The sequence below is a fragment of the Sebastes umbrosus genome, chromosome 12 (assembly GCF_015220745.1).
Source record: "Sebastes umbrosus isolate fSebUmb1 chromosome 12, fSebUmb1.pri, whole genome shotgun sequence".
In the NCBI taxonomy this organism is placed as follows: Eukaryota; Metazoa; Chordata; class Actinopteri; order Perciformes; family Sebastidae; genus Sebastes; species Sebastes umbrosus.
This window is the reverse complement of record NC_051280.1, coordinates 11,139,435-11,167,409: the sequence shown is the minus strand read 5'-3', so window position 1 is coordinate 11,167,409 and position 27,975 is coordinate 11,139,435. Positions and strand designations below refer to the sequence as shown.

The 27,975-nt window shown below is 39.8% G+C and overlaps 2 protein-coding genes and 1 long non-coding RNA gene across 5 annotated transcripts; 1 reads left to right on the top strand and 2 right to left on the bottom strand.

Annotated features, from left to right (window-relative positions):
* Positions 1-62: 62 nt before the first annotated feature.
* Positions 63-21,003, top strand: LOC119498124. 2 transcript variants are annotated; one of them, XR_005209063.1, is made up of 5 exons: positions 63-163; positions 396-597; positions 17,669-17,794; positions 18,021-20,245; positions 20,866-21,003. It is a non-coding gene; the product is annotated as an uncharacterized LOC119498124 (long non-coding RNA). The 2 variants fall into 2 exon arrangements; XR_005209062.1 differs by having other exon boundaries at positions 17,669-20,245.
* On the bottom strand, positions 5,278-7,752 carry LOC119498123 (nicotinamide riboside kinase 2-like). 2 transcript variants are annotated; one of them, XM_037786649.1, is made up of 8 exons: positions 7,578-7,752; positions 7,381-7,471; positions 6,709-6,757; positions 6,303-6,477; positions 6,124-6,195; positions 5,936-6,042; positions 5,684-5,769; positions 5,278-5,591 (listed from the first exon to the last, which is right to left on the bottom strand). In XM_037786649.1, the coding sequence occupies exons 1-7, from the start codon at positions 7,601-7,603 to the stop codon at positions 5,684-5,686; spliced, it is 606 nt and encodes a 201-aa protein (XP_037642577.1). In that variant the 5' UTR covers positions 7,604-7,752; the 3' UTR covers positions 5,278-5,591. The 2 variants fall into 2 exon arrangements, with proteins under 2 accessions (XP_037642577.1, XP_037642578.1); XM_037786650.1 differs by lacking the exons at positions 6,709-6,757; positions 7,578-7,752.
* On the bottom strand, positions 10,919-27,963 carry LOC119498120 (caytaxin-like). Its single transcript, XM_037786642.1, has 14 exons — positions 27,747-27,963; positions 27,190-27,432; positions 23,774-23,880; positions 22,470-22,528; positions 20,853-21,080; positions 20,076-20,234; positions 18,504-18,606; positions 18,000-18,131; positions 17,745-17,831; positions 16,701-16,799; positions 15,753-15,788; positions 15,334-15,381; positions 14,914-14,960; positions 10,919-11,624 (listed from the first exon to the last, which is right to left on the bottom strand). Exons 3-13 carry the CDS (start codon positions 23,848-23,850, stop codon positions 14,921-14,923), a joined length of 1,068 nt encoding a protein of 355 aa, XP_037642570.1. The 5' UTR covers positions 23,851-23,880; positions 27,190-27,432; positions 27,747-27,963; the 3' UTR covers positions 10,919-11,624; positions 14,914-14,920.
* Between the last annotated feature and the right edge of the window lie 12 nt (positions 27,964-27,975).

The window sequence follows — 27,975 nt, the reverse complement described above, 5'->3', positions numbered from 1 at the left end:
TTTTCTATTCTTAGTCAAAGAACCTATCCCCTTCTCCAAAGTCCAGCACCGCCCCCGCTGCACTGCCCCTGCTGCAGTCCAGATTTATAAGAGCCACAGATCCTAGGCACTGGTTTGGCACAAGACTTCCCGAGCAGGACATGTAACCCACAAAGTTTAGCCAGTAAGTATTAACGTTGAATTGAGTCTTTACTTGTGTGTCTGACCTGGAAGTAAACAAATCACAACAAATGTTGCCACAAAAACTAATGTTGACTGTAAACTAGGAGTGCTTGTGAATAAAATAAAGTTTGTGGTTGTTTTCATGGTACGCCTACAGCAGCAGCAGCAGCAGATCTTTCCCATGAGTGAAAGACTAACTCTTTTACGCTTTGAATATTATCTCATGAATCTAGGTATCCAGGGCTGCTCACAGCTTTGCTTCTTGTGAGATTAAACGACGATGATGGTCTTAAAATGGTTTTACCACAAGAAAACTGCCCCACAAGGAATACACCTGTTGTCTTCCCCTGAGGCCTCACACTGCCAGTCTGAGGAGTTTACAACTAAATGATAGATCCAGAGGGTTTACCACATGATCATGGGGAAAAAATACAGGTGAGATGCTGAAAAAATGTGTGGAAAAAATGAAAATTATTGAACTCTGCTGTCCCATTATATGAACATATAGTTCCTCCTGAAAGCAACAATTGTAAAATCTTAAATAAAACTGACTTCTTTTTTTTTATAACCTGAGTTAAAATAGAAATGTCTAATAAATTATGAATTATATGTTACTTGACGACTGCAGATCATCAGGTTTCTTGTGTTGCTTATCGTTAATTAACCTTTACCAGAATCAGCGTGGTCAGCTCTCCTCAAGTTTCATTCTGCTGTATCTATTCTCACGTTTTGGTCGATCTACACGTGACAAACTAATGTTGAGAGCACTTAAAATGTGAGCTATTAAAAACCGTTTCGCCAGTGGACCCTTAACCCGAATGTTAATACCTCCTGTTGTTAAGCGGTTACCTTGGCCTTTAAGCTCTACTGTGTGTGACTGCTGCTACTTCTGTTTTAACGCTTGAATAAATGTCTTTTAGATCAAATATCTGCAGTTACAGAAAAGGAAGACAAACATAAAGTATCAGGGCAGCAAGAGTCATTTATGCATTTTTCTTTAGAACTGGATAAACTAACTAAACTAAATATATTTATTGATTTTTACTATGGATTTTTAATGAATGAAGTTTACTGTACAGTATAAACTTTATTTATCAGAGCCAGCACACATTAATTAAAGCCAATATTGTGTAAATGAGTCAGATTAATCCAAAAGGCTGGTTTTCATCTGCAGAATAAAAAGCAGAGCTCAGTAAACTGTATGCTGGATGACAATTTAAAAACTAGTGGTAGTTCTTAAGGCGTATGATATGTGATATTTAGTATTTTTTTAATGTTGGTTAAACGGTGTATCTCCTTATCTCTTCTAACATGTTTTTTATAAATATCATGAAATTAAAGTGGATCTCTTTTAAAAGAAACCTTAAGACGTATCTTTTTAGCCTGACTTTTACTTAGGTGCCTCATCATTTAATACCTTAATCATTGGTTTTCATACTATTTCTATCGCTTGAGCCTATTTATTCCCGTGACTTTTATTTATTTTAATGTTATTGTTTATTGTTGTAACTTTTAGTCTTGCAAAATTCTATTTATTGTTGCCTATTTTTTGTTTTTTGTATGTGCTTTTTTTAATCTTGCTCTGTGAAGCACTTTTGGCTGCATGATTGTATTAAAGATGCTATATAAATAAAGTTCAGTTGAGGATATACAACATAAGAAAAAAGAACACCTTAAGGAACCGTTGCCACATTCACAAAACCAGCTCCCGTAAAAAAACAAAAAAACAACAAGCAAATAAAAGTGGTATAAAAACAACCAGAACAATGTGACTCTTACTGTAATGCCTATTTCTCGCCTCAAATGTTTTCATAAACCTATTGTAGTGTATTTTTTAGCTGTAAAATGAGAACGTTTGTGACCCGAGATCAGTTGAGGAAATACCAAACGTCGCCCACCAGCCGGAGCAAACTTTCTCATTTTACAGCTAAACAGTACACTACAAGATGTTTCTGAAAACATTTTATGCGAGAAATAGGCATTACAGTAACAGAATATTAATTAATATTTGATCAGCGCTGCCTAGTTTAAACGTTTGATTGGAGTTCACGAGTATTTGACAGCTGCCTCTGTTGAATGAACAGCCAATAGGAACGCTCTCTCAATGAAATGACCTGTGATTGGCCAAAGTCTCCCATCAAGGGCTAGATTTTCTAAAGCCTGAAAACAGAGCCATGAGGAGGTGCAGAAGTCTAGTTTTCTCTCAGAACACTTGAATAACAATATGCTGAAAGGCTATTATGGAATTTTTGCCCAATGATGCCAACAACATTCTGCCTACTGCAGGTTTAATACCTGGTTTATAACACACTATAATGTAGTTGTAAGCAGATACAAGTGTTTATTAATGTATTTGTCAACCAGTGTTTGATTTGTCCGTTCTGGGCTACTGTACAAACATGGCGGAGCACCATGAAGAGGACCTGCTCCCTATGTAGATATGAAGGGCTCATTCTAAGCTAACGAAAACACAATGATTCTTAGTTTCAGGTGATTCTACACTAATGAAAACATCGTTATGAATATTAGATTCCATTTCTGCTAATAGATCCCCCGAAAGTTACACACTGTTCCTTTAATAAGCAGTTAAAATGTCCTTACACCTGCTTACAGCTACATTATTGTGTGTAATAAGCCATTTATTAAATAGGGCTTATTAATGCTAAATAGGGAGACTTTAGTTGCTCACATTTAGTCACAGCGAGGCAGCCATAAATATTCCTGTCATTACTTCAGTGGCATGACCACAACTGTTCACATGCCTCAGCGGTCCTCACTTACTCACAGACATGTGACAGCCGCACCTCTCCCTCTCCACCTAAATATGGATGCCACGGCTGTACTTTCGGGGGTTGCCAAGGCGGCGGGTGACGTGGGACCCCGAGGTTCTCGCCTTACCCACCCGGTGGTGGCGTGTGGGGACTGGCCCCTGAGTCAGAGCAGGCGGCTGTGTGGCAATCGGCAACTGGCTGTACACTCGTTACATATATTCCCCTGACACCCCGGACACTTGGCCTAAATATAAACTAGCCCCCCTCTGCTCCAGGCCAACTGCTGGCATCTAAAGACTCCTAGAAACGTATCACAAGATCCTGAACCCCCCCAGCACACCCTCTGTGGCTGTGCCAGAGTCATGTGCAGTGTGCGAGATCAGAAGAAGGAGAGATTCAGAGAAAGCCTATATGACACTAAATATTTAATGTATGCTCAGACAATAAATCCTGTAATGTCTTAGTCATCTCGGCCGGTCAGACACAAGTCATTTGCTTTATGGCTCATGCTGTGTAGTCAGCTGCAGATAGGACAGACGGCCCTCAAGGTGACCATATAACTCACTGGCATTTTAATATTGAAATATCAATAAAAGTGAAAATTTACTGCCGTTTCCCCTCATTTCTGTGCAGACGGTGTTGGCTGAGGGTGGAGCGATGTCGGTGACTTTTAAAAGGACATTTGATCTTTTAGAGACGTGGTAACCTATCAGGGAAAAGGACAAGCACTTTCACTCCATGTCTTCATTAAGTTGATGCCAGCAATTTGGAAAAAATAAAGCAGTTTATTCACCAAAGCTACAGGCTAGAATAGAGAAAAGTTACTGGATGTGTTGTTAGCACAGCAGGGAAGCATAATAACAAGGACCTTCCTGTGTAGATGCAAGTGAAAAGAGAATTTGCCCAGCAAGACTGAACATGATTTACAGAAACATGATGCAGATATTTTTATTCAGTGTCCTGATAAGTGTTCCACATTGGTTGACAATTACATTTTTCTTGTCGACTGAGGCAGACTGGAAAAGGGTGGGGAGAGAGAGAGAGAGAGAGAGAGAGAGAGAGAGAGAGAGAGAGAGAGAGAGAGATGGGTATGACATGCAACAGCTGGAATTGAAGCAGGGACGTTGTGGTTGTATGGCAGACTCCCAAGGCCAAATTTAGGTCGTGGCTAGACTAATTATTTTTCCAATCTTCAAAAGGTAAAACAATAATTATAATACTATTTATTACTGAAGTTATAGATGTAATGTTAAATAGATATCAATGGAGTGCAGCATTACAAATCCAGTTCCAGGCACTTTAAAGCAGCAGTGGATCGAATTAACAAATATGATTAAAAGTAGTTATTTTTATAAACCGGTCACTATATCCTGACAGTAGTGCATGAGACAGGTAATCTGAAAAAAATCATGTGCGTCTGGGTCCTCCGGTGCTCCTAATGGCATCTGCAAGATTTCACAGACCGGAGGAAAACAACTAATCAGAGCCGAGCTGGAGCCTGCCGTCTCTGATCAGCTGTCAATCAGAATATTGATTCATATTTGATCAGCGCAGCCTAGTTTGACCGTCTGATCGGAGTTTGACCGTCTGATTGCGAGTGATTGACAGCTGCCTCCATTGAATGAACAGCCAATAGGAACGCTCTCTCTCTGAAATGACCTGTGATTGGCCAAAGTCTCCCGTCACCGGATATATTTTTTAAAGCCTGAAAACAGAGCCATGAGGAGGTGCAGAAGTCTAGTTATCTCTCAGAACACTTGAATTATAATATGCTGAAAGGTTATTATGGAATTTTTGCCCAATGATGCCAAAAATATTCTGCCTACTGCTGGCTTAAGTGGATGATTAAACATAAAGTGCCTTTAATAAGTATGGGCGAGTAAAACAATCCAGTTGCTTTCCTTGCGTTGTGTTGACACACAACTACAACAAAAGCTCCTGTTTGTTTCGTTTTAGTTATAGAAGCTCAAATGTTGTTTTGATATTTTATATAACCCAACATTTAAAATGGCAACTTAAATCAGACCACCTTTATTGGTCCTTCTTTCTTTTCCTTCCTGTAAACTGCAATAGTTCATCTATTGTGTTTTAGAGGAAAACATCCTCATTCAGTTTGCAGGCCACTTTTATTGAGGCTCTAACTCTGATCTGGGTGATAAAGAGTCTCATTCAAGAGCTGCAGGATGTTATCAGTCATCCTCAACTTACATACTCTATATGTTTGTGCTGTAAAATGTGAGGTTGTGATTCTGAATAGGGCCTTTATAGGAGCTATAGATGTGTGTGTGTGTGTGTGTGTGTGTGTGTGTGTGTGTGTGTGTGAAATGAAAACAGGAAACTCAAATTAGATTCAGTCGTTTCATTTGGTTGCGAGACACAATTCCCTTCGTCCCAGTGGGCATTTCGTATGTTTACATACAACAAGATCAGAGTGGAGATCTGTCCCTGATGTTCAACACTGGGCGGTCCAGAGGTGGCTTATCTTTTACAAAAAGTTACACGGGACTATACAAAACACGGCGCTTCTTTCTTTAGTTCTTAATAAGTTACAGGATTAACTATTTACAAGTCAGGCTAGAAGTGCAGAACTGGTGTTACACATTCAGGCAAAGTTATATTTACAAGTCTATACACAAATCCACTCTTATCCCCGTGTTGCTGCGGAGAGAGAGAGAGAGAGGAGAGAAGTTACGAACACCGATGCTGTTACACTGTCAGTGAAAATGTAGAGGATACTAGATTTTATTTACCTATAAGTTGTTCAGTAGGGTGTTTTGAACACTTTCATACACTCTGTTGTAGATATCGTCCTTAGATGTCATCCCATCAAGGTACTCTGTCCAGAAAAAGACAAATTAAAGGTGAATGAGAGTTATGTCAACGGCAGAGAGGGGAATATTCTGCTTTTATTTTGACGCTATGGATAGGGAGACAGAAGCACTGTAAGCACATGAAGGGTAGTTGATATTTTGATTCAGATGTGAGCAATATGCTCAACATACCTATTCTGTCACAGTTGTTCTCCATCTCTTTCCTGTGTCTCAAGTACATGGGCCAGACGTGGCCATCGAACAGGCCGGGGGGGTCAGGGAGCGTGTATGTCCTTGTACTGCAGAAAACAATTGAGTCATTTTATAGCATGTAATTCATCCAACACTTCATTGTCAAAGTCACGGCGATTGTTTGTTACCTTCTTCTCCTTTTGCACTCCTCATAAGGAATGGAAATGTAGAAACAGTTGTCGTAGACGTCAATTAGAGGCCTGCAGAGGGGAACCGAGGGCCAGATTAGTGAAAAGCTTCAGAGGTCAAGAGGCCTGTGGGGTAAATTTGAGAGCTAGAAAAACTAATAAGATGGCAAGCGACTCACTTGTAGTTGTAGATGAGGAACCCCTCCACTATGAGAATATGGATCCCCTCCTTCGAGTCGGATTCCTCAGTTTCGGGTGACACGCTGACGCCGTGTGAGCGGGCAAATTTGACTGGGTTCTCCTGCCAGCCTTTCACAGTGTTGACCATAGCCTCCATGTCAATGGCGTCGATCACTGATACAGAACAAGGAGAGGAGAGAGAAGAGCAGAATTCATCACACATGCAACCAGCAAGCTTCACCAATGTGCTTTTACACACATCGGTCACAATTAGTGAATGTTTGCAGCATTCACAGAATAGATGACAGAATATCAAACAGTTTAGGATTTTACCAAACTGAGGAAATGTGCAGGAAAGAAAAAGTACATTACTGCATGGTTTTCCTACGCAAAATCCATTCTTACCATCCCACTGTCTAAAGCCGTCCTCCCCGACTTCTATTTGATCGGGTTTCTGAAATAACAGTCACCAATAAAACATTGCTGCAACCTAGTAACCAGCCAGAGCAGATCACACCTGGACAGGACAGGTCAAGGACTCGTCTCCACAAAAAGTAGCGCTCGCTGTTGTTTTGCGTTGACGAAAGTGTTTTTAAAGATGGATGCTAGCTCATTTAGCAAACTGGAATATGCAATATCAGTGGAAAAATGACCTCCAGTCACTTTGATTTTTAAAAACAATGTTGTTTACGGGCCCTGAATGCAGCACGAAAAGATGGATGTGGTAGAGTTATAAAACATCTGGCTTCTTTTGAGCCAAATGAGGTTTAGCAAAAAGTTGGTTGCAGAATTTGCAACAGGATTGGACAAAGTCTGACTTTAAGTGGGGACGCTCGGCCCTTTGATTGGCTGTCCAGGACACAATCAGCCAGATGTATTACTAGGCTACTGTGATGACAGCACATCTGCAGTTCAGCCTGGCGCTTTATTAACGTAGCAAATTTAACGTAGCAACATGAAATATATCAAATACAAAACTTGCATTAACTCAACATTAATATAATAAAATAGTAGCTTTAAACTGAACATATATAGTGACTTAAAGTTCATAATAATGGTGACTTTAATTCAGCTTACCTTGAAGAAGTCATCTTGGTGCACCACACAACAGTTGGGTAATGTCTTTAATAGTCTATTTGTTAGAGTGGTCTTCCCACCGTTGGTCACTCTGAAAGATTAAGATAAAGATTAAGATTTCATTTCACATAGATGTGAGTTACATTCTACTAAAAGACAAGCAGAAGTATAAAGTGAACAAATGAAATGAGACTTACCCTCCAATGCCTATGATGAACTTCATTTTGACTTTGTGTCTTGGTCACCTCTGGAATTCAGTAAATAAAAGAAGGGAACCCACCCAAAGCAAACAGTCTATTAAAAGCTTCGTCTAAAAAACCTTTTCCTTCTCTTCTGCCACAGACGTTCCCCCCTTTTACTACTTCATTGATAGACAATCTCCTCACCGGACATATAAAGGCTTTAGCTGCAGCGTCACAGCCTCTCAAACCAATCGGCCCCCTTTTTCCTGCAGCCTATAAGCTGCCGCTTTACAGCCAGCGCAGCACCAATGAGGAGGAGGAGAACATACAGTTGCATGAAAGTAGATCCCAAATATTCCACCTGCTGCTGTCAGGGGTCAGGGGAACATATAGACACATAATAAAGAAATGATGATGGGGCTAAGTTGTGAAACACAACATTAAGTCTCTCTTTGGAGAGAGCCACAGTCATGTGGAGTCTCAGAAAGAAAGCTGGTGGAGCTGATAGTTTAGAGCGTAAAATCTTTGTTTAGTAAGATGTAATTTAAGTGCAGAAGTCATTTATCATAAGAGTGTCTTAGAAAAAGCACTGTATGGAGAGGAGATAAAGGCTGCAAATTGTACAACCAGTAACATTTACTGTTATACATGTCAGAGTATAAAAGTACTGACCCATCTGCATCCCAGCTCAGAGCGAAACCTCATTATTTGGCTTTAGAGGGAAAGTTTTCCATGCTTAGACAGCTCCGGGTGGGTGAAAACCAGAAGCTCTATATTTAGTCGGCTATTGTGTGTCGGCCTGCTGCGTCACACATTTTTCTGATGCAACCAGCTGGAGTACATGGCCGCCAGCCATGCGACCATGTGACCTCGAGTCACGGCTATAGGTCTGATAACATTCGTCTATGTCTTTGAACTTATCATGTTTGTTAAACACCTCCGGATATTAAGCAGTCTAACCTTGAGTTCATTATGTTTGTGCAGGATTTTGAACAGATTGGTATCTCTGTAATCGTATGCGTGAAAGAGGTGAACTTTGAGTCTCAGCTATCAGAACACATGGTTTCATGTTTCACTCCGGTGACATTCCCAAAGCAGAGGAGATGCCTGTTGACACCATGTGATGATAATATTTCTTTTGCCTCTTATATCAAAGCGATTGGCAGCGTTGATGTGTTGTATTCTGATGTTAGTTAACAGAAAATGCTGCATTCTGGGATTACAAAACTGTCCCATATCAGCTCAGACATTCTTTAGGGCACTAAATCACACTACTTTTTCCTTCTTAGTCAGACGACAGACAAACCTTTACTTGAACAGCATTTTGTTTGTCACAGTTAGAATTTGAGTGTAATATTCCAGATCCAACCTATAACAACTTTTTAAGATTTTTCCCCCAGGATGATGTCAATTTACCAACATATCCAGGCTTAAAGGAATAGTTTGACATTTTTGGAAATGTGCTTGCAGAGACTTAGATGAGAAGGTTGATCCCACTCTCATGTCTGTGCATTAACTAGTGAGCTGAAGCCATAAGGTGATTAGCTTAGCTTAGCATAAACAGTGGAAGCAGGGGGAAACTGCTAGCCTGGCTCACACCAAAGTTCAAAAACACGCCAAAAGCTCAGCAATTAAACAGAGATGTGAAAACGCTAATTTGTGGTTTTAGAAGGTGTCGCATGCTTCCTTCTTTAGATGCTTTGTACACCATAGACATTTCCAACGCGTTATCTTTCAAGTTATTTGTCTTGCTTTACTCACCATTGTGGTGACTTTTGTGGTTTGGCTTGTCAGGCTGGCTTGATGTTGAATGGCTCGTACGATTAATCAAAAATAAATCAAGGTTGTTCCAAACACACATTCGACAAAGAAAATTTACAACAATCAAAACCAAAAGAGGCAAAACTCAAAGAAACTGAACAGCAAACTTAAATCTTTTTATGTTAAACGGTTGAGAACTATCATCAACAGTCTACAGCCTCAAATTACCCACACCTGACTCTATTAATTGGCTTGAGCGACGTGGGAATTGTAGTCCTATTTTCTATGGCCTACAGAGGTCACCACAAACAAAACTGTCTCTAACAGAGTTAGAGGGTTATGGACGACACAACACTGGGAAGTCACCGCATCCGACTGTAGTTCGTCAAGAATAAATAGGCGAAGTACCGCCCCTTTCGGTGGACCACATGGGACCTTATTTTGGAAAAAATATGTACGGTAGTCAACGGTTCCATGCACAAATTAAACGTTATCTTGCCCGATGTGTTTTATCCAGCGACTCCTGGTCTTTTTATCATCTGGGAAGCGGAAGAACGACGAGACCTGTTGCTGGTGTGAGTACATCCCAGTACGAAACACACAGGCATCGTAGCTTCAGCAAGAGAGACGTCACTTACTTTGCGACTTTTGGGTGTGTAGTCTTTCTTATTAAGTATTTTCACAGTCTGACACTTAGGTATAGTTTTACAACAAACTGCGACTTTCTTGACTTTTAAATTGACAAACATTACGAAATAAAGTCCCATGATGGTCCACAGGAAGGGGCGGGACTTCGCCTCTCTAATACTTTCCACATAACTTCCCCTATTAATACACATTTGACCCCATTGGTGACGGCCTGGCCAGGGTAGCGGTTTCTCACTGCTTCCAGTCTTTATGCTAAGCTAAGCTAATAGCCTTCTGCCTCTAGCACCATACATAATGCTAAATAAAGACATGAGAGTGGTATGGATCGTCTCATCGAACTCTCAACGAGAAAGCAAAAATGCTTATTTTCCAAACGTTGAACTATTCCTTTAAATCGAACATTTCATTAATACTTTTAATCTGTTATAACCTCATGTTCAGCAAACAGACCCCTTTTTCCATTTTAACTTCCATGTTGAAATATTAATTTTATATTATTATAGGCCAGGAGACATAAAAAGCAAAGTAATTTCATTGAACTAAGGACTCTTTTTCATGTCTGATCCAAAGAATTGTTAAAATAACTTTATACAATAGACTATACAAGTTAATGGTAAAAAAAAAAAAAAAAATCAAAGAACATGCAGGAGAAAGTTTATTATGGGTTATGTATTGTGCTAATACCTTGTGATCACAGTAGCCTAACATGTACAAATAAAGAAGAGTCACCTCAGGAGAATTATGACCGAATGTCAGGGGACACAAAGGATACTGACACGCTAATAAATCATAATTATGCCTCTTAATAACTCTTCGGTAACTGCCTGTCAAAAACATTCTGGATCAAACTGGAATATATTTAGAGGCAATAAAAAGATGAACATATAAGCTGTAATGTGCATCTGTTCTGTATGAGAAGTCAAGGTTGGATACAAGGTGACAAAAGCTTGTTTTAGTTCATTCATTTATTTATTTTTTTACAAACAGTAAATGGCACATTTTCGTAAATAACACTTTAATATGACTCTCTCTTTAAATATATTTAATTTTTCATTTGTAACAATGTATGTTTTCCTTCTTGTAAAAGTACCTTTTTGACAAATGACAAAAACAGATGAGACAGAAGGATATAAACAAGCATGCCACCTGCATATCAAACTCTGGAAAACTTGACACACGTTTGCATCAGTAACATCTACTGTAGGTCGAAGAAGAACAATATCATTGCACATTATTTCTCAGTAAACGGCCATGAAACCAAATAATAACCATGCCACTCAAATTAAAAACCAAATATCCTGTGCAAACGCCGTTCTCAAAAATATCTATACAAGTATGTACACTTAGAAACGGATGATATTCCCGGCTTTGTAGGAAGATGCTTGACTGTTCATTCAAGTCCTTAAATTTTCATTTAAATAGTTGAAGTCATGCTGCAGATAAAGCTCAACTTGACATGCAGATTCATTTAGCTATACTCTGTAATGCTTTGGTTGTAAATTAACTTTTAGTTAGAAGCAAGCATGTCACTGAAAATGATGTTTTGGAGAAATGATTGTCTTGCATCCAGGAGATTTAAGCGCTAGATGGCAGTCTAGGCTGGCTCCCGTTTTAATGAATGAATGTCCCCCGTTGGTTCTTTGATTTAAAGCTCTGAAATGCAAACACAGACAGTTTCATTGTTTTTTCTTCTCTGTCACCTTTATCCTGACAGTCTGAAAGACATCAAATGAAATCTGTGCATCTCCACAAATACAACATTTCCTATATAATCCTTGAGGGGAGCAACGTATAGCACTGACAGCTAGCGTCTTAAAATAGGTAACAGCAGTCCACATTCAAAAACATTTTCATTGGCTCCAGTTTTGCAAGTGAACCTGTCACCATCTTTGCTACGCTATGCCCAACAGGGAAAATTGCGAGTCACCACAAAGTCACAAGCAATGCAGATTTAGGCAGAATATGCTGAAAACTACCACAAAGAAAAAGAAATGCAGCTACAACAAAGAAACTGCGACACAGTACATGCGAGCGAGTCTCACAGGAAACGTGGCTCAAAAAGAGACGTGCCGATCTATGGGTGCATTCGGGCAAAGCATAGAGATGTTACATAATAAGGGGCAGAATAGAAATGCTTATTATTTGAGTTAGATAGACATTATATCAAAATTGCAGATGACCTCTCAGCCTTGGTAACAAGTCCCACATTGTCCCACACAAACATACTCTTTGTCCCAGCTTTGTTGTGTCGGAATCTGGTCGCCCTACCACCGGCTGTGTCTCAAATACTTGCTGCCTTGATAACCCAGCTGCACACGGACCACAGAGAGATGTACCGAGGCTTTTCAGGTGGAGTTTAATCTAACGTTAAGTTATTTCTGTTTGATCCAGTTTGTCTGCTTGCTCCCATGGCTGCAGAAGGCTGTGTTTGTGTGCCAATTTGTTTCATATGTGGCAAACAGGATGTTGAAATGGGCAGTGGACGGGATCACACAGATCCAAAACAAAAAGAAAAGGAGAACATACTGGCTGTAGCATTGTTGTTAGAGAAGCCAGGATTTAAATTCAGCATGATTCTCTGATGACATATGGTCATTTTATGATTCATTACAGATAATGTATTACATATCGGTCCTTTAAATTTGGCAGTGTGTCAATAAAAATGCATTAAATCTAAACTAGATCCAACTTGACACATGCCTATTTATTTTTCCCCTGCTTCCTTCCCTTGGCATTTGGTTAGGAGATGGTGTCCGTGTCCATTCCTGGGATGTCAGCCAGTCCTACGGCTGATAGCTCCTTTGATATATTGAGGCTGATAGGAACGGTCAGCAGGACAGCACAGACAGGGGGGTGGGGAGGGTTTCTAAAATAACCCACCCCACACAACCCTGCTGCTGCGGCGGCGGGTAGTTCCCCCAATCTCAGAATGGGCTGTGCGACGCGGATCAATTTGCCAGACCTCAGTCGTACAGCCCAGTATAAATAGAATCGATCGGTTGTGTGCAGGCAGGCTTAAAGAGATCAGCAGATGTGATTTATGTAACACGGGGTAAGATGGCAATACGATGTTTGAGGATCAGCTAACATTTCTTGCACTCGCAACTGAATGCACTGAATTTAAAGACCTGAGACATGACTTGGCAAAAGAGAAACATGAGCTGGACTTGATGATCGACAGTAATCATACAGCATTACAATTTGTGGTTAAACCTTTGGTACAGTACTCTCAGAGAAGGAAACACATGGTTGTTTCTTTACTTTATATTTATGATCACGGGCTTCAGTACTAAAGTTACATTTTGAGGCAATTTGCATCTTCATCAGAGTCAAAACATCAAAGTGATTAAAGTAAGTAAAGAAACAGGTGCATGTTTCAGTTTCCTCCTGGGGCTAACTATCTACTGTATGAATGAGATGTACTTTAAATTACACTTATATTCTATTATGTAAATATATATATATATATATATATATATATATATGTCTCTCTCTCTCACTCTCTATATATTTACTGTATATATACACTCACCGGACACTTTATTAGGCACACCTGTTCAATTGCTTGTTAACACAAACAGCTAATCAGCCAATCACTAGGCAGCAACTCAATGCATTTAGGCATCTAGACGTGGTGAAGACGACTTGCTGAAGTTCAAACCGAGCATCAGAATGGGGAAGAAAGGGGATTTAAGTGACTTTGAACGTGGCATGGTTGTTGGTACCAGACGGGCTGGTCTGAGTATTTCAAAAACTGCTGATCTACTGGGATTCTCACGCACAACCATCTCTAGGGTTTACAGAGAATGGTCCGAAAAAGAAAAAAATATCCAGTGAGCGGCAGTTGTGTGGACGGAAATGCCTTGTTGATGTCAAAGGTCAGAGGAGAATGGGCAGAGTGGTTGGAGATGATAGAAAGGCAACAGTAACTCAAATAACCACTCGTTACAACCAAGGTATGCAGAATAGCATCTCTGAACGCACAACACGTCAAACCTTGAAGCAGATGGGCTACAGCAGCAGAAGACCACCCAGTACTAGCAAGGTGTACCTAATAAAGTGGCCGGTGAGTGTATATATATAGATATATAAATATATATATCTATATATATATAGATATATATATGTGTATACATACTGCTTTTGCCATGTCTATATGCTATTATTTTTATATGTAACATATGGTTATAAAACATGTAACAACTTGAGTATCTTCTGTTTACAATGAAAAAATACCAATAAAAATTATTTTAAAAAGAAAAAAATTATACTTAGACTTTTATTCTTAAACTACAGATGTGATTGATTTGCGATTATGATTATTTTTCTTATCGATTAATCTGCTGATTATTTTCTTGATTAACAGATTAATTATTTGGTCTATAAAACATCAGAAAACAGTGAAAAATGGCCTTTATACCGACAGTCCAAAACCACAAAATATTAATTCACTATAATCTAAGACAAAGTAAAGCAGCAATTTCTTACTTTTGAGAAGCTAAAAAGTTCAGCATTTTTTATTTGATCAATGACTTAATTTACCTCTGATCGAATAATCCTTGCAGATCTATTCGCGACTGAAAAAGTAAATGAGCTGTACATCTTTTTAGAGTAACTGAGATCTGAGGAATCTCATTTTTCTGCTTGTGGTCTCACTTGACACTTGGACCTCGGTACCTCTGAACTGAGAGCTGACCCTTTGGACCTTTGGTGTCAGTGACCCAACACCCCAGACAGGCCATTGGCCGTCCAGCATTTAGGTGATTTACTGGATCGTGTCTCTTTTGTGCACACAAGCATATGTGTGTGTGTGTGTGTGTGTGTGTGTGCGTGTGCAGACGAGAATATTTCCCTGTATGTCAGAGATTAGTTACACTGGGCTGACATTACACACCATCCTGGTGAAGTTTGTGGAGGCAGTTATGTCAGCGAGAAGCTTTACCTTAATGTCAGATGTCATGGCCAACCTCTGCTATCGTTGACTTTGGCCTGGAAATGACAGATTAAATATTAAGCCATAAGTAAATATACATCTTTAGCTTGGTCGTATACACATGGCTGCACAAGTTGCTCACACTTAATTTAAAGAGAAGAAACACACAGATTGATTTTCTATCAGCCTTTTCCATCACATTCTCTTGATACTAATGGAGGGAGCTTTCTTGTTTCAGTATCTTAACAGACTAAATGATATAAAGTTGCACTGAGTGTATGTGAGAGTGAAATGGCTCCAGGCGTCTAGCAGCCACCAGTTTTAAATAAAATAACAAAATGTCTGAACATTCTCCGTGTTGTAGTGCTGAAGTAGAAAAAAAAAATCCAAAAATGGCACTGGACTGTATGTACTTTAAAATGAGGTCACCTTTCTTTAGGCAGTGTTGAGTTGCTCTGCTGCTGCTCTTGCTCAAGTCTGTAAGTAAGACGGGCAAATATTAATAACAATAATGCTTAGATGCAAGAAAAAGAGCAAGCATTAAAACTCTTAAAATATATATATAGCATAAGGAGAAGAAAATAATCAAGATGAGGTTTAATTAATGGATACATTAATGGACTGATGTATATAAGAGGGTTTTATTTATTGTTGTTAAACACTTAAAGTGAGATTATGTATCTTTTGAAAGAAGAAATAATACAATCCTCCTCCAAATTAAAAGTTGAATTCACAAGCATAACAACAACAACAACAACAACAACAACAACAACAACAACAACAACAACAATAACAACAACAACATAATACATTTTTTATATAAAATCACATGAAAATCTACTGCTCACCTTTCCCTTTGTGTTCGTATCTTCTCGTCATCATACCTTTAAAAAATGAGAATAGAAATGTCGGACTGATGTATCATTACATCAACATACTAACTACAGCATACAAAGAAGCTAAAAGTTCATTATAGGGCGATATTGTAAATCATATGTTTACTGAGTTTAAGTATTCACTGCAGGTCTTCCCAAAGCCTCTGGTCACCCACAGTTTGATTAAAAACCAATATGAGTTTTTACTTTTTAGAAATCCTAAAAGGGTTCTCACACCTTTTTAAACATCAAATTCAAGAATTGTTTTAAGGACTTTCCAGGCCCAATTTCCTCAAATTCAAAAAAAAAAACACAGCATAGTTTGAGACACGGATCAAGGTTAATTACTGTTACAACAATAATAATAATAATAATAATAATAATGTGGTCTCTTCTTGTTCTCTAACGCAGTACAGCAAAACAAGTAAATAAAATATCAAAATAACTTAAATTTCTATTCTTGCAAAAAATATATAAATTCAAGCACTTTCAATGACCCATGTCTATATCTATTTTTTAAAAAAAAACACAAATTCACAAACTTTCAAGGATTTGAAGGCCCCATGGGAACCATGTGCGTAGCACGTGAATGTCATGGGTTCTTTTAGTATTATGTTTGAGATACCTGATGTGTGCTACAACAGACAGAAAGTCTGAATGCTGCTTTAGAGTAGTGACTGCTAGCATATTGCACATTATCTCCATCATCTACTGTTTCAGCTGTTCCAGTACATTAAAATAAACAGTGAGAACTACAAATGCTGACAATGACACAGACTAAATATTGATGAATGAAACACAGCTTGGCTCAGGTTGAGTTCTCTCAGGGTGTTGTTACTCTAAGCATGCAATACATAACATGGGCTGTGATAGACGTGTTTAGTGTCTCAACGGTGACCCTTGGTGGCTCAGAGTACTTACTGCAACACACACTCAGGGATCTGTACGTGCTCCATGGGGATGATCTGACCGAGCTCCTGCAGGGTGTGAACGTAACGGATCTTATCCATGAACTTCACGCTGCAGAAAACATCAACAACATGCAACTATTGTCACAAATTAATATTACAAAATGACTGACAGTTCAGACTTCCACTGTATTGTTGAATGCCCTCTCATTAATGACTTCTGGGTCAAAGTATGTAAAGAAATTGACATTATATTTAAGAAAGAATTGTCCCTCGTACCTATTTGGTGGATTTAAAGACTCTGTCCCTACAGTCTCACATTGGATTAAGAGTGTTATTGAACTTATTCCTTTAGAAGATAAGCTGCTGGCTCAGGGACAAACTTTTTTTTTCACATCTGGGACTCCTTTCCGGACTCTGGCAGACCGTTTTTGTGTCAAATTATTGATTTCTTCTTTCGCTGTGTATTAAGTGGGAAAAGGTACAGCGAGCCGGCCTGACAGGGTCGATGCAAGACGGGCAGCATCGCCCTGTCGGGGTTTATTTCACAACAATGACCGTCTCGCTGTACATTATCCCTTACATATAAACATATATTTGTATAAACCTTCTGTCCCCCCCCTTTTTTATGTATGTGTATGCGCATTTATATATGTTATATATTTTTATTTTATTTATTATTGTTTATTTATATATTTTATTTTATTTATTTCATTTATTTTGTTTTTGGCTCTCGTGTTGAGAATGTGTTCTGTGTTGAGGGTAAGTTGGAAAAGAGGGTATATATTTCTATTATGCTCCTTAATCCTTGATTTTTTGACCCTTTGGAAATCAATAAATATACTCTTTAATATATATCTATATCAGTGTCATCAAGGCCAGGCCTTGTAGCAGAGCTCTTTATGTTCTGTGATGGTCTGAATTGATACGCAACTGGATCATTATGTCATGACTTTAATGTATCTTCTGCCTGTTCCTTAGATGTGTTTGGAGAAGAGGTTCTCAGCCACTCAAAGATAGCCTGATGAATTACGAACCACACTGAATGTACCCTCACCTGATGAAAGGTCTCGAGATGGCCAGGACGGTCCGGATGAACCACGTCGGGTGAGCGATGAGGAGACACTTTAGATTCTTCCTCAGTCTGCAGGAGACATTCAAGTGTTTGTGATGCTTTCCTCCTTCTAATAATCATTTCAATCATAATATCATCATTTATCTTTAGCATCAACAACATTAGTTTTACATTCTTGACTCTATTGTCGATTCCATCACATTTGCCCTAACTGTTTTGATATGTTGTCCGTCTTACTTCCTGTCAATCATCTGGTAGCATCTCTTCAGCCAGCTGATGCCGGGCATCTTCCTGCGAGGAGTCGCTCCGTTCAGGTAAACAATCATGTAATCTTCTGCCACCAGCAGCTCCAGGCTGCTCACAACGTACCTGAGGACAGAGCAAACAAGCTCAGATCGGACTCAAGACTGTACAGTAACATACAAGATGAAAACTCTTTACTTGACCGAATTCCTATGTTCACATTAAGTGGAACCAATCCAGATATGTACTTCACAAAGTAATGAAGCCAAAATGAGTGTTGTTAAACGTATTCATCTTTCATCACTAGCATGTAATGTTAATACTCGTTTCAAATGTGATTCGACATGCATATTTTATGGAGACATGTTCTCCAGTCACGTCCTTTGATCAATTATACAGTGAAGAAAAGAATAAAGTAGAAGAATATCGTTATAAAAAGGCGCATAATACAGCATGCTACTGTCAAAGAGTCCCCTAAGAGACCAGAGGGGATCTTACAGGAAGAGATTCTCCATGATGTACGTGTAGTCCTCACAGCCGCTGTCAGGAAGGTGGCAGGCTGCAAACACGATGATGGCATTCAGACCCTCGCCATAGTAACCTGAAAGAGGAGAGAGAGACACGCACATTCAGTATGATGGTAGCTGTATTGGCAGAGTTGTATTTCAGTTGTATGTTATATCAGTCGCTCACAACTTTTCATTTAAATGTTTGCTTTCATTAATGATTTGCTTGTTGTGGGTTGGATCTGGTTAATGTCATTAAACATATTTTCAATGTGAAGCACGTGAGTTTCCCTTTCTGCATGAAATGTGCCGTATAAAGAAGTGTGCTTTTCTTTTCTTTCCATCCTTTACGAGTTCTAATGTCCTTTTATGGTCTAAATGTTGTTTCAGGCTTTTCCACCCTGATAGGACTATTACATTCCTGGTGAACACTTGTAATAACTGGTACAAAAGCTATTCAGAAGTTCAAATATTTACGTACAAAAATCCAAAGGCTCTTTTAATTATTTTGTATTCATGTTTAGCACAGGTGAATTAAATGCACTAAGGTTTTTCTATTATTTTGTCCACCATGCACTACATTTATATCAATGAGAGTAGACAAAATAATAGAAACACACGTCAATATAATACAGTTTAAAAACACCACAAACTACGTCCTCTAAAATGATCATAAAGTTGAGAAGTTAGAGAGCATTTATAAGAGAGACAATCATCCATCCATTATCTGTAATTGCTTTTAATCAGGAAGCTGAAGAGCTATGAAATAGCATACCAAAGCCTGGTTGAAAGCATTTTGTCATTTAACACAACAGCATGGTGTTGAGTGCCAAGAGCAAAAACAAGCTCTCCAAGATAGTTAATATTGCATGGAAGTTGATTGGCAAGTCAAAGAAAGAACTTTGCAATATATTTGACAGTGCTGTACACAGGAATGCTGAACACATAGCTGCAGATACCTCACATCCACTACACTCAAAGTCTGAGCTGCTTCCGTCTTACCTTCAATTTAGAGTCCCAAAGATCAGCCGCAACATAAATAAGAAGTCTTTTATTCCCCATGCCATACAGGCTTTGAACTCAGAATGACTCCATTATATTTAAATAACTTTACGTTATTTTATAAGATGTGCTCTCTTTTATTATTTATATAACGAGTTGCTACATGCCCATTGTTCTACTGTATATACTGTATATTTGCATGTATTAATGATGTGTTTTGTTATATGTATTGTATGTAACTTTTCTGTATTCATAAGTCAATGACAAATTTCCACTGAGGTGGACAATAAATATATCTATCTAAGTTGAATCAACACCGCTCTAAACTCGAAACTCTTCTTCCAAGTTCATAATATTTGCATAAAAAAACGTACTGCTATATCATCAACTTTGATCTAAAACTGTTCTGTTAGTACTGGTGTTTCAAAACCCATTTTGGATGAATCCTAACACACACACACACACACACACACACACACACACACGCGCACACACACAAGCTCCCCATACACACAGACACAGACTCAGGTATTTAAATATAAGAACACACTGGTTTACTAACCTCCATGTGTAACCACCCTCAGGTACGGTCGAATGACCTGCATGTCAATCCGCTGCTCCTGGTCACCGATGATCACTGTTCGCCACAGACGACCTGAGGAGTCTCTCTCCTCTTCACTTTCACCTGGAAGACGCTTGGCATTGGCCACAGGAGTGTCATCTGGACACAAGGTGACACAAAGATGGTCAGAGTGTTTAACCTTCCTTCCCCACCTGCCTTCCTTAACATATTTTAAGTCAGCATGAGGCAGATAAGGGTCAAGGAATTGGAACTGGCTGTCACTGCCTGCTATAAATCTTCAACGTGATTCATAGCTTGTAACTAAGACTGCCCACTCTTGGTCGATTAGTTCCAAGAAAGTTATGAGCACATCTCCGGTAAACACAAGATTTAAAGTAGTGATTTTGTGTGATTCTTTGTGGATTACATCAACTAATCGATTAGTTGACAAAAATCGTATGAGTGTTAGTTGACTGAGAATTTCTTTGGTCAAGGACACAGAGGACACAGCAGTGATGGAAATATTTCCTTAAGAATCAAAACATTCAGCTGCTTTAGACATAATTTGGTGAATTAAGAAAAGCAGCCTTGACTTTCTAGCCAAGCAGTAATCACGATATTCAGTGTTTGTTTTCATTTTTGCTGTATTTGACAGTTGAATGGACAGCCGGAGGGAGATAACGTATGACGTCTGAGTCCCTTGACCTTAAAAAAAATGTGTGCTTTCCTCAATATTGATCATCTAAAGTTGTCAATATCATTTGACCTCCGTCTGACCTTCCCACTCCAGCTCGTTGCCATTGTTGAGGAACTCCAGCGAGTCGGTCTCATCAGGAGTCTCGATGTCGTCTACGTTGATGTCCAGGTCGTCGGGCGTTTCCAGAAACTCGTCAGACAGCACCGACCCCTCGCTCTGATCCAGGGACAGGTTCATGTCAGGGGCGACCAGAGTGCGACGCTTACGCTGGGCCATGGACTCGCCCACGTTCAGACTGGTGGGAGGATCTGGACAGGCGGGCCAGTAAAGTTTAGATACAGTATATAGCAGAGGTGGGACCAAGTCATTGTTTTGCAAAGTCACAAGTAAGTCTTTACACTCAAGTCCCAAGTCAAGACAGACAAGTCCCGTGTCCTAAATTTTGAGTCCTAAACAAGTCATAAAACGCTCATCAAATGTAATGCCATTTTTAAGGTATTATTTGCAACAATTTCCTAAAAAAACAATGTAGAGACTGATACAAAAAGAATCCCTCTCAATCATCATTTACGCCCCACTAGAAGTGTGTGGTGCTACCTGTATCTACAGAGACCCTGCAGCCCTCTGCCTGTATTTTCTCTTTTCTTTTTATTTTGATTTACTCGGGACGCTTCTGATTGTCTGCAAACAGCCTTTGGGCCCCACGTGGGGGTGTAACCCCGAGCAAATAACAGCACGCCGCCCGCTCAGGTGGTCAAACACCACCGCTTTGTCACGCCTCAAGTCCCACAAGTCCCCCTTTAGATGCCTTGCGGCCGTATTTGATGGATGAGAACGGATTTGTTACATCGCTGTGAGTTCCCCTGTTCCTCTGTCTCTCCTCTGCTGTGTGCTGCTATCGGTGTGTCAGTTTGACCGTGGCACACACACACCAGGCAGAGAGGACAGCCTGCCTTTCGGCTGCATTCATTCAAAATCCGGCAACTCGGCACCTTCCCGCAGGGTTGTGCGGAAGTGTGCACAGTTAGTCGCGTGTTTATTTGTGTTTTAGAAGGTAACTACCGTGAAACAATAAAAAAAAAAAACGTTTTATTTCTCTGACTCACTGCTTTGTACCCACTAACAGCACTCTCTCTCCGTTCACTCTATAGCTCGCTCCACCATCGCTGCTCTCTCTCCATCTCGGCTGGTGGCCAACTTTGAATGCTGTGTGTTTACAAACACCAACCGACAACTGTTACATATTACACCTCTAACAACAGAGTAATAATATATTCAATTTACAAAAATCATGAGTGCTTTTTAAATTTTTTTTTAAAACAAGTGTGTATCATAAAAAAAGATCTGGGGGATTAAGTGTTGACTTGCTGGGGATGGATAGCGTTCACGTGAGTTGATTCAGGAAATCAATTGATTAGTGGCACACTTTTTAAATATGATACTTTTTACTAATCTTTGGGCTTGGGGGGAAGGTATCAAGTTTAAAGTCAAAAGGCTCAAAGTCCAAGTAAAGTCATGGTGTTAAAGTCCAAGTTGAGTTGCAAGTCAAGTTTTGATTTTGTCAAGTCAAGCCTAAAATCATCAAATTGATTGTGACTCGAGTCTGACTCGAGTCCAAGTCACGTGACTCGAGTCCACACCTCTGCTACAGTATATAGTCAAATATATAGTCAATGCTGTGTATTTATTCCACTTACTGGTTCTGTTGTCAGAGAGGCCACATGAAGAATCAACATATCCATCCTCTGGTAGTGGCCTGCAGAGAAAGACATCAATATACAGCATAAATACAATACAGTAGAAATAAAACATGAAATGACATACAGTATATTGAAATCATAGTTTCTCTCTGGCCTTTTGTTTTTTCTGTTACCAAGTTAATGATTGCTTTGGTCTTTTTGTAATTGCTAGTTATAAAGCATTAACATTCAAATCAATTTGCTGTGATAAAAAAGTGAAATAAACTATAAAGTGTGAGCATTTTAGCTCTCAGTCTTTTGTTGTTGGTGTGGTGCTATTATTTAACAAGAGTGTGTCCTTGGAAACAATATGTGTTGTTTGAGAAATAACAGTAATTACCAACTCCCCTCTGACATTATAATAAGACAGCTGAACCCTCAGTGCTGGGGGCACAAGAGGGCTAGATTATACTGTAGTAGATAGCACACACACACACACACACACAGACAGAGACATATAGAGACAGAGAAACACACAGACATTAACACAGTCGTGCATGCATAGACAAACACGCCCTAAAATACCACAAGTATGGGCGAGCTGATGGAGCTGTTGAGATAATTGCTGTTATTATGTTGTCAGTAGCTTTGTCGAGGTAAGTTAAAGACAATTCCCACAGATATTCAAGAGTGGATTAAACAGTGAGAAGAGAAAAACGATTTACTGTGTAAAAGCAGTTTCTCTTCTATAGGACTCCCGTTGAAATTGTTATATGTGCCCATTACTCTTCTTATCTAATGACATTTGTTTGTATCGTATAAACTTTAGCAGACTGAGCTACCAGGATACCATTGTTGTATCATTATATTTTATAAATACCATAACAACTTGCAGCAGATAGATAAAGTGTGACACTACTATGTAATAAACTCTCAAATATGTTGTGAATTCACTGGATGTCCTTATAAATAATCTGTTTCTTCTGCTCAAACACATTTCTCTCTGCTGCAGAAGTGATTCTTGCCAGTAAAACAGTGGTTGGCCGACTATTTTCCATTGCTGGACACCGTGACGTGTTTGACTTGTCCTCATTATTTAGTTCTCTGTGCAAGCTGCTATTTAGTTCACTGGCATGATCCGACATAATCACGTAACACTACATCAAGGAAAGAACACACCTGCTGCCTTTCACCATTCAACACACGTGACTAACTTCCCATCATAGCTGGGCCTGTTTGTCAAAGCCTCCGCACAAATCAGACAAATTGCTCACACACACACACACACACAGAGAGAGAGAGAGAGAGAGAGAGAGGAGTACCTGGGGAAGTCTTCATCCTGCCACTCGTCCTTAACCTCCATGTTGTCCATGCGTAAAGTGGCTTCTGCTGTACCCATCCTCTGCCAGGGAGGACGGGCTTCAGCTCACTGTGGTTGACAAACAAATGAAACAATGTCATTCAGCAGGAAGCCACATGTTGAAATATTCTTAAAACATACAGTACCTGCAGCTGTCTTAAAGGGGCACTCCACCTATTTTTACGCAACCCTGATGATTTCATCAGAATAACTGGAATTTTGAGACTTATAATAATTGAGATAAACCAGCCAGACAGACAGCCAGCGTTCAGACTGAAGGTGTGGAGTTTGGAAGACGAGGGTGTTTACCAGACAGGGAGGGTTTAATTAAAGACACTATCCGGTTGCATTGTGGGAAATGCAGGACTCAGTGTTTTTGGAGTTTACTTGGACCATACTAGGGAGGAAAAATTAGGATACATTTTTTTATTAAAGATGAAATCTTTACCGTTTCTTTTTAAATCTGTCTGTCATGTCAAACAACCTTATGGTAGCAGTATACTAAATTGCTAGAGTACCCCTTAAAGCTGCAGAAGGTAGAATTGGAGCAAATATGATTAAAAAAACATATTTTTATAAAACTATCACTTTATCCTGACAGTAGTGCATGAGACAGGTAATCTGAAAAAAATCATGTGCCTCTGTGTCCTCCGGTGCTCCACATGGCATCTGCAAGATTTCAAAGACCGGAGGAAAACAACCAATCAGAGCTGAGCTGGAGCCTTGCCGTCTGTGAGCAGCTGTCAATCACTCACGAACTACGATCAAACGTTCAAACTAGGCAGCTCTGATCAAATATGAATCAATATTCTGTTACTGTAATGCCTATTTCTCGCTTCAAATGTTTTCAGAAACATCTTGTAGTGTACTGTTTAGCTGTAAAATGAGAAAGTTTGTGACCTGGCAGCCATGTTGAGATCAGTTGAGGAAATACCAAGCACCGCCCACCAGCCGGAGCAAACTTTCTCATTTTACAGCTAAACAGGACTACAAGATGTTTCTGAAAACATTTGAGGCGAGAAATAGGCATTACAGTAAAAGAATATTTGATCAGCGCTGCCTAGTTTGACCGTTTGATCGGAGTTTGCGAGTGATTGACAGCTGCCTCCGTTGAATGAACAGCCAATAGGAAGGCTCTCTCTCTCTGAAATGACCTGTGATTGGCCAAAGTCTCTCATCACGGGCCAGATTTTTTGAAGCCTGAAAACAGAGCCATGAGGAGGTGCAGAAGTCTAGTTTTCTCTCAGAACACTTGAATTACAATATGCTGAAAGGTTATTATGGATTTTTTTGCCCAATGATGCCAAAAATATTCTGCAGGTTTAAAGAGGCCAAGTAAAAGCCAACTTATCCACAATATACAGCTTCGAGGAGCTGTTAGAAAACATAACATGACGAATCCAACATGATACATAGCATAGAAAAAAGTAAATTTTTTGAAACACAAGTGCTATTTTGCCATGGTAATAATTGTCACGATGTTATAATAAATACAAAAATGTCAAAACTAAGTCCCAGTGGATTTCCTTTCCCTAAATCTCTGGGGAAAGAGACACAAATATAACACCACATTGCTCATACAGCCCCTCAGGGCGATATGAGAAAATCACCCATGCTGCCATAACGCAGATAGTCATCTGAACCTCCATATTTTACATAATCAAATCGGAAGTCTCCACCTAAAGCTTTTTCTTGGTATGTGACGTAAAGCTTTACTGCGTCTCGTGTTTGTGTCGGTGGTTGTTGCGGGCTGTCATACAAGGATCAGTCATGCACAGAGTGAACATCATGTGGGGGTCAGAAATGTGCGTATGGGGGGAGGAGTGTCCATACATCACTGTCCCAGCCAGAGTTCATGCTGCAGCAGACGTAACCACAGCCCATTTGTCCACTGGGATGGCACTGATGTGCTATAGTGAGACACATCAGAGACTAAAAAAAGCTGAGGTCTAAAAGGCACCGGCCCTGAGGCTACATGCTGCTGTGTTGTGATTGGATTCTAAAACGATGGAGGAGAGTGTTTACACTGTGCTATCCCATAAGAAAGTCGCAGTGTTTGATATGAACTTGATGGGGGAAATCCTTAAACATCACTTTGATAAAGATCCTTTTGGCTAAGTCACACGTTGAGTCTCCTTCCTCTGTTCTCTGTTCACTCTGATCTTTAAAAGCTTTGTGGAACAGATTGATCATTCTCCCTGCTAAATAAAGAATGAAAGAGGGGTTGTGCCTTGCTGAGAATAAAGTGGAAAATTCACACGGAAACCGGCGCAGATCAGTGCGTGTGGTCTGCTGTCTGTGCAGATGTCTCTTGCCGAGGCTCAGCTGCTCATACAGTGAACTGCTGATTGATGGACGCAAAGTAATGTTGCAGGAGCACGTGTTTGGTAGGGATTTGAGTCCAGATGGCAGAGCAGCCTTCATTTCCCAAACACTATCTTGTGACCTATTCACTGCGTTGTGTCTAATAAACCAAACACCTACTAATCTGTCTCAGAGGTGGAAAGCAAATAGCTGAAAATGCTATATGTGGAGAGCATTTTTTTTTTTAGTTTTTAAGTCTCTTTCTTTGACAAGCAAATTTTAAGTGGAGCAGAAGAGCTTCAACTTGAATAGAACATCACAGCATTCCTTCCTCCTCTGCATTTGGAAACATTTACATGGCTTGCAGCTTGGAGATAAGCATCAATAGAGCCACTGATGATAAAAAAGGCAAGGCGAGGGGATACATCACGAGTGCAGCCTTCCTCAACTTGTTTTGATTGCAAATTTACAGACAAGAAAAGCCCCAGTTATTTGGCTTCAAATCATAAGTATTTCTTCATAACATTAAATATTTATGACTAAATAAGCAGCAAGCAAATGTAAAAACATATTTAGGTATCATTTAATAAGAGTTTAACACTTGAAAACTCAGCTAATCCGCTTCGTCAGGACTGAATGGGCTGTGGTTTGATCAGATTAAAATCCTGATAGGTGCACGGAAGTAACCACCTTTTTTCCAAATGAGCTCTGTCCACTTCAAGCAAGTGAGAAGAGCACAGAGAAACATAAATATCTAATGTAAAATAATAAAAAATGTTTTAAATTTGTCAGGAAACGGTGTGTTCATGTAGGTTACTTATATAAAGAAGCTGACTGAGACATTTTCAGGGCCTTAAAATGTGTGTGAAAGGAGAGAAGCTACTCTGTCACGACTGCCATCCTTTCCTCATCTGACAAATGGAAACAGACACTGTCTCAATAATTTGAATCACAAACAGTAGCATGACGAAACAAAGCATTAAATATGTCATTGATTGAGAATCTACCCCCTTGAAGAGAGGCACTTTATCCAGCCAAAACCAGCCAAATCATGGCTCATGTAAATGTACTCACATAGTGTGATGATGAGGAAGACTTCCTCTTCGCCGTGTTGACAGCTTCCCTGTTTTGCTTTCAGACGCTCCTCTTTGTTTTCCTCCTCCTCCTCCTCCTCCTTAAATCTGCCTGAGCAGAGTGAGCGTCATCACTGTTTACATCTGCAGGTGGGACACTAGTGTGTTCAGGATCTGGGCTGCTGGATGATTCTTGCTGTTCACTGATGCTCCTAATGGAGGCTGAGAGAGAACTCGTATCCTCCTGTAGAGAGAGAGAGAAGGGTTAAGAGGAGATTCAGGGTCATCACATATCAAACACCATCCTGCTCTCATCTTTTCAGTCTCCTCTGCCAGTCAGATTCCACACAGCATTTTGCTCCAAAGATAATCCTGCCCTTTTAGCTTGTCTCATGATGATCACCTCTCTCTCTCTTCCTCCCATTTATTTCTGCTGAATCCCTCATCTACCCCGCCTCCTCCCTCTGCCACCACTAATGCCCCCACCCCAGGCTCTAATCCTGATGTGATGATGTCACCAGTATGTGTTGTGGTGGTTATGTAATCACACCTGCCTACCTTCTCTTTGAGGCTGCAGGGTGTCAGGATCAGCTGTTTTCCTTCTCCTCACGTTCAGTCCATTTTGCATCCATGATTTAACATCTTTCTATCCTCCTATGAGCTGGGAGAGATGGACGTTTCTACTTCACCGCTGTTCCCTGGCAACAGCATCTTCCTCCCTCACAGTCTCTCTCTTGCTTTTTCTCATCACCTCTTTTAAGCTCTCTCGCTCTAGATGAAACCCCTC